This window comes from Propithecus coquereli, unplaced genomic scaffold (genome assembly GCF_000956105.1).
Source record: "Propithecus coquereli isolate 6110/MARCELLA unplaced genomic scaffold, Pcoq_1.0 Scaffold438, whole genome shotgun sequence".
Lineage (NCBI taxonomy): Eukaryota > Metazoa > Chordata > Mammalia > Primates > Indriidae > Propithecus > Propithecus coquereli.
This window is the reverse complement of record NW_012150152.1, coordinates 425,932-432,965: the sequence shown is the minus strand read 5'-3', so window position 1 is coordinate 432,965 and position 7,034 is coordinate 425,932. Positions and strand designations below refer to the sequence as shown.

The 7,034-nt window shown below is 56.0% G+C and overlaps 1 protein-coding gene across 1 annotated transcript in view; it reads left to right on the top strand.

Moving 5' to 3' along the window:
• The first annotated feature begins 690 nt into the window (after positions 1-690).
• NCAN (neurocan) overlaps positions 691-7,034 on the top strand; it is a 23,371-nt gene continuing 17,027 nt past the window's right edge. The window contains exons 1-3 of the mRNA XM_012654100.1: positions 691-713; positions 4,904-4,983; positions 6,136-6,537. Of these exons, the coding sequence (XP_012509554.1) occupies positions 4,911-4,983; positions 6,136-6,537 (475 nt within the window). The 5' untranslated portion in view covers positions 691-713; positions 4,904-4,910. The remainder of the gene's footprint in view (positions 714-4,903; positions 4,984-6,135; positions 6,538-7,034) is intronic.

The following is a 7,034-nucleotide window of genomic DNA, read 5'->3' as shown; positions in this document are numbered from 1 at the left end:
GCTCCTACCCAAAGCAAAAATGTTCCTGGGACAACAGTCCCAGGACTTTAGCCTGTGTTCCATAAATGCTGATTGGACAGAGGTGAGTGAATAAACGATGCCATCTGGCTGGAGCTGCTGGAAACGTCTCCGGAGTGTGACACACCTTGGGCTCCCACCCCACTGCCTCTCACCGGCCGTGTGACCAAGGAATCTTGCCGTCTTCTCTGAGCCTGTTTCCTCTCTATAAACAGCCATTGCAGCCAAAACTGCCTCGAGGGTGAGCCCTGGAGAGTGGGCAGGCCGGGGTTTGAATCCCAGCTCTGCCTTTCCCTCCTGCGTGACCTTGGGAAGCGACTTTACCTCCTTGGGGCTCAGTTTCCCCACCTGTGAAATGGGGCAGGTCTCATCATGGGGCGCGCTGGGGACACTTAACGGCGTTCCTGGGGTAAAGAGAACGGCGGGCAGGTCAGGCACAGTCTTCCGCCAGGATGGGGTGAGTGTCGGAAAAGTGGGGGAGGATTTTAGGCAGGGGGAGCCCCCTTCCTCGCGCAGCCGGAGGCCTCTGGCTGGCGGGGGCGCATGCGCAGAGCAGCCCCGCGGCCCCTTTATAAGCGCCGAGGCGGCGCTGGGGCGAGCTGAGCGCAGGGGCTGGACCCGGCGCGGAGCGAGCTGAGCCCGAGCGTCCTTTGTGCCGGGCGGTCGCCCCGGGATGCGTCCGAACTAGGAGCCAGGTGGGGGGTCCGTCGTGAGGAGGGGACCGCGCTGGGGGAGAAAACCTCGGGATTGGAGACAGAGCCTGGGATTGGGGAGGGGGCCTGGGATCAGGGAGAAGCCCCCAGAAAGTGGAGGGGGCTGATGGGGGAGGGGAGCCCCAGGCAGGGGAGGGAGTACAAAGTGGGAGGGGGCTTGGGGATGTCAGGGGGACACGCATTTGGGGGCAAGGTTGTCCAAGGAATGCGGAGACAACCCCAAGGGGGGGAGGAGGCTGGGCTGGGGGTGGGTCTCAGGACTGGGGAGGGGGCGATGGGGACCAGGGCTAGGGGGGAGCACCCCGAGTTTGGAGAGAAGAGGAGGACACCCAGATGCTGAGTGGGGGATTCCAGAGCAGGGCACGCCCGTGTCTCAGCTGAGACACCCTAGGATTTTAAGTGGGGATTCCCAATTTGCAGGTGAATGGAGGAATCCCGGCTGGACTGCAGTGGGGAGGGGGCTTCCCAGATCAGCCTGAGCCCAGTGGAAGGGGGTCTGTGCTGAAGGTGAATGGCCATGGGGAGACAGCGCCCTGCTGTCTCCCTGTCCTTTTGGGCCAGGTCCCGTCACCACATTCTGACTCAGGGAGGAGGCTCTGGGGGGCCCCATCCCAAGGTGGTCCCCGTTTGTTCCCTCGGCCCTGGAGTTGAGGTGCTGTCCCTTTTCCCAGGGAGCACACTGGGTGTCCCAGGTGAATTCTGGGTGGGGGCCCCCTGAGACCCCCAGTTATGGATCCCAGGACCCATGAGGGACACCAGCCCAGAGAGGGGGCCTGCCCCCTCCCACACCTTCTCATCTGCCCACATCCTCAGAGCATGGCACAGACCCTCGCCTCACCCCTTTCAGTTCCATCTGTCCCTGTAGGTGCTTGCGGAAGCCCTACCTTGGTTTGGGGACACAGGCGCTGGGAAGTAGGGGGCTGGAACCCCAGGCCCAGCCTGGGCAGGAGCACGCAGGGCTTTGTTCCTCTCAAGCAGCATTGGTGGGAAACAGCCAGGACCGCCAAGGAGAGGGTTGGCACTGGGCCCCAGCATGGGGGGGATGTGGGGGCGGGGCAGGGAGGGAGGGGTGGGTGCACCCTGGGACCCCAGAAACCAGCAGTCTCAATGGCTTGTGGACATTCCAAATGGAAGCTCCCCCCTCAGAGAGGCAGGAGGCTTTGTGTGTGCGTCTGCCCCAGGCAGGCAGGGGAGGGAGAGTGTGCCCAGGGGGTCTGGGATCCCCTGTGAATCCGATATGACTGCGGTTGTGTCTTTGTCAGAAAACTTGGGCTGGGGGCCACATCACCATGTGGCAAAATGATGTGTGCCCATCGGTCACTGAGGCCACATTTATCCATCCCAGTTTGTGCCAGGGCTGGCACTGCTGTGTAAGTGTGAATCCAAGTGAGGAGCTGTGTCTGACGATGAGTTCACCGAGGGGTTTGTGTGGGGGCACCCAGAGACTGTGGGTGTGTGTCTTTGTGCAGAAGACGTGCTGCCTGTCTTGCGAGTGCTCATGCTGCCTCTCTTTGTTAATGTCACCGTGAATCTGTGCGAGTGTGTGTCTCCCGGGGTCTGTGTCTGGGCTGTGGGGCTGTGTGTGTGTATGTGTGTGGCGAGGGTCCTTTCCACGTGATTGGCGATGTGGTCCCTGGGCATGGGCGTGTAGGACGTGGTCTGTGTATGCAGAGTTGGGGAGCTTATGGGGACAGGTTGGGAAGGGGGCAAAGTCCCCAAGGGGCGGCCTGGGATGATTTGCTGAGCCCGACTTCATTTCTCCTCCAAGGAGTTCCACATTCACACCCATGCACACTAACACACTGTCGAAGGCCAGAGACACACACGTGTGCACACAGCCCCTGTGGAGGGGCACTCAGACCCCCACATCCAGAAATCACACTGGGTCCCCTGCCCTCCACCCAGTGCGTGAGCTCCTTCAGGCCACACTCACCACCGGGCACAACTGCATGCACGCCCTTGCCTGGACACAGCACCGCTGACACACACCCAGTCACAAACACACGAAAACCGTCTGCTGGCTAACTCACCCGCACTGGGTGCCCACCAGACAGGAGGTGGGAGTGAAGGAGGAGAGAGAGAGACACACACACTCTCTCACATCGATCTGGGCCGCCCCTCCCCCAGCAACCCAGAAGCCCCTATTTGCATATGCATGAGGCTCCTGCATTATTCATAAGGGGACGGGCCCTGGACAGCTGTGTAAATGCTCACCTCTGGCAGCCCTGGGGAGGAGGTATTTTAAGAGAAGGGTGTGGGTGTGTGAGGGTGCAAGTGGAAGGCAGTGGGAGGGCGTGTGCAGGGGGGGTGCACCTGAAACTGTGTCTGTCACCATGTTGGACCAGCTCACTCTGTCAGTATATTTTTAGTGTGTACATGAGGCTTTGTGTATAAAGAGGTGTTTTTAAATTTAACATTTCTAGGACTTTACAAGTCTTAGGTCATTTCGTTCTCACAGTAGCCATATAAGGTACTGGCAGGATCGTCTCCATTTTACAAGTGGGGAAATTGAGGCACAGAGAGATTAAAGCAGCTCATCCAGGAGTAGAGGCAGGGCTGTCTGGATGTAGTCTGAGCTCTTAACTATATGGGATGTGTGTGTGTACGTGTGTGTGTGTGTGTGTGTGTGTGTGTGTAAGAATTCTCTGGCCTCGTCCCATCCTAAGGCCCTGCTGTGAGTAGGTGCAACCCAGAGTCCTGTCCCACCGTCTAATACCTGGCCAGGCCTGGAGCAGCCATTAGGAGGCTTCACACTAGTGCAGGGTTCCAAGGGTAACAGTTGAGGACAGCCTGGGACATAGGCAGATGTTGCCGAGGTTTACAGGTTGGTAGCTGGGGACACCAGCCCAAGGCCTGGCCTGGACCTCAGTCCTGCTGTGCAGCCAAAGGCAAACCACTCGCCCTCTCTGGGCCCTGAGGCACTGTGTCAGCAGGCAGGAGGCAGGGATAGACTTAGTGGGCAGTGCCGCAGCGTTGAAACCTCACAGTTCAGCACCACGGACAGGTCTCTGGCCGGCCTCCCAGCAGGGGACTCAGAGAGCTGGGAAGGAGAGCTGGGGAAGGGGACAGCTGTCCCCCACAGCTTCCCATTCCAGACACTATCCAAACCCCCCTCCTCAGGGCTGTTTCTTTATGGGAGCAGAGTGCAAGGGCTGGATTTGCAGATGATGTTCTAATTTCCCATCTGTGTCAACCTCCTGAGCCCCGGTAAGAACCACCCAGAGGGGTAGGAGGCTTTGGGGAGGGGCTCCCTCTCCAGGATTTCTGGTTTCTGGAAGAATGTGAAGTCTGGAAAGGCAATGCTGTATCTCAGCGCCTGGGTGGGCTTTGCTCACAGTAAGCCCTCAGTAACTGTCCACTTTATGCCCATGGGTCACAGCCCCTATGGAGAACTGGACCCACAGTCGAAATTGCTCCGTGGGCCTAGGAAAAATCTTCATCAGGCCATGCGAAGTGAGAGGGAGGATGGGGTGGGCAAGGGTGAGGCCCCTTCCTCCAGCTGGGAGTTGGCAGCTCCTCAAAAATCCCAGAAACCAAGAATAGAATCGTGGTGACAACCAAATCCTGGAATTGAAGCTGAGAATCGTGTCAGTCAGCAAACCCAGATTAAAGGCTGGCTTGGAGGCCAGCCTGCTGCCTGGATGGGGGACCCTGGGAGAACAACCACTGGCTGCTGCCCTGTAGGAGGCCCCAGTCTGATGGGGGAGGCTGACTTGAAAAAATGGGATATCAATCTCGGCTGTGTTAAGGTCAATAATAATAATAGCAACAGCTAAAATGTACTCCTTCATGCCAGGCAGTTCTAAGCATTTTATATGTATTGACTCATCCATTTCGTCCAACTACCTGATGTTATCCCCATCTGACCCAGGAAGAAAGTGAGGCACAGAGAAGTTAAGCTGCTTGCCCAAGGTCACACAGCAAGGAACAGGCAGTGAGCCTACCCAGCTCTGATCCACTCCAGCACCCATGCTTCCAACCAAAAGGCTTTGCTGCTTAGATCCTGAAGTCTGGTGGCCCTGGATTCAAATCCTTGCATACTTACTCTGTGACCTTGAATTATACACTAGCCTCTCTGAGCCCTGGTTTCCTGATCTGTAGAGTGGGGGGGTGGGCTGTCTGAGAGGGCTGTTCCACGGCTCACTTCTCCCTCCGTCTCCATTTTGTTCCAGGTCCAGGATGGGGACCATGTTTGTCTGGGCCTTGGGCCTTTTGATGCTTCAGAGACTGTTCTTTGTGGCCGGGGAACAGGGTGAGTTAGGTTGTGGGGAGGAACAGATTGGGGTCTGGGAGGTGGCCACATGATGGGGCAGCTTTTTAATTCCAGAGACTTTTCCTCCTGGTCCCCTGGCTTGGTTTAGAGAACAAAATGAGAATAGATGAAAAAGGTCTTTGAACAGTCAAAAGAGAATAAGATACCTGAGATGTTATTTTTAGTCACTGTCAGCAGAAGCTGGAGGTTCCCGCCTCTCACTGTTTTGCTGAGATGAGCTGAAGAGAGAGAAAGAGAGAGGGAGAGAGAGAAAAGTTGGGGGGGGAGAGGAAGAGATAGAGAAATGATATAGCAACAGGCTTAGTCTAAAAAAGAAAAAAAGAAAATAAAAGAGGAAGAGAAATGAGAAGAGTGTGAAGATTGATTAATGATGTCTGCCAAGGAAGGGGCAATGGAAATAAAGGTATGTGTGTCTCTCCTGGCATCTCATCTCTCCAACAGTGTCAATAGCCCAGGCTTTAGAAATCCCTCACAGATTTGCTCAGTGGCCTTAGGCAAATACAATTATCTCTCTGAGCCTCTGTTCCCTCAACTGCCCCAAAAGAGAATGAGACATTGCTACTGTGCAGATGGTTATGAAAATTAAATGAGGTCAGGTGTGGTGGCTCATACCTGTAATCCTAGCATTTCAGGAGGCTAAGGTGGGAGGATCACTTGACACCAGGAGTTCCAGTCCAGCCTGGCAACATAGCGAGACCCCCACCTCTACAAAATATTTACAAAATAGCCAGGTGTAATCACACACTCCTATAGTCCCAGCTAGTCGGGAGGCTGAGGCAGAAGGATCGCCTGAGCCCAGGAGGTGGAGGCTGCAGTGAGCTATGATCGTGCCATGGCACTCCAGCCTGGGTGACAGAGCAAGACCCTGTCTCTCTTTATTTTTCTCAAAAAAAAAAAAAAGAAAAGGAAAATCGAATGAGCTGATTGCTGTAAAGTGCCTGTTATTAATATGAAGAAGGTACTCCACACACACCATTCCCCTTCCATGGGCCGCCTCTTGCTTAACCATTGGAGAAACAGGCTCAGAGAAAGAAAGTGACTTTCCCGTGGCTGTGCAGTGAGGGCAATAGCCGTCGCTGCTGGCCGGCCCTTACCTCTGTGTCAGCCCTCTCTCTGCCTTCTCCACCCCAGGCACACGGGACATCACCCACGCTGCTGAAAAGGGGCTCCACATGCAGAAGGTGGGGTCTGGGTCGGTGCGGGCCGCGCTGGCGGAGCTGGTGGCCCTGCCCTGTCTCTTCACCCTGCAGCACCAGCCAGGTGCAGCCCGAGACGCCCCACGGATCAAGTGGACCAAGGTGCGGACTGCATCAGGCCAGCGACAGGACTTGCCCATCCTGGTGGCCAAGGACAATGTGGTGCGCGTGGCCAAGGGCTGGCAGGGACGAGTGTCATTGCCCGCCTACCCCCGGCACCGAGCCAACGCCACTCTACTGCTGGGGCCACTGAGGGCCAGCGACTCCGGGCTCTACCGCTGCCAGGTGGTGAGGGGCATCGAAGACGAGCAGGACCTGGTGCCCCTGGAGGTGACGGGTCAGTTGGGACAAGGGAGGGACTGAGGCTGGGAGAGGGAGGCGCGGAGCCCGGAGCCCACCCACTGAGCGTCACCTTAGAAACCACTCCCTGAACAGGGATTCATTTTCAATTTTCCTGATAAAGTCATGAAGAGGATCTTCACTGGTACTGTCCTGTCTTTTAACACCTCTTTTTTAACCAAGAGGGAGCACCCTCCAGCGCAGTCTCCTGTGGGCCACGATATCTAGGCAGGATTTTGTAACTTTGCTTTAAAAGTCAATTTTACAGTTACCTAATTTTACATGAGACAACGGATATTGGCTTTCTATTTAAAATAGGAATACTCAGCCGGGTGCCGTGGCTCACACCTGAAATCCTAGCACTCTGGAAGGCTGAGGTGGGAGGATCGCTTCAGGTCAGAAATTTGAGACCGGCCTCAGCAAGAGTGAGACCCCATTTCTACAAAAAAAAAAAAAATAGAAAAATTAGCCGGGCGTAGTGGCAAGCACCTGTAG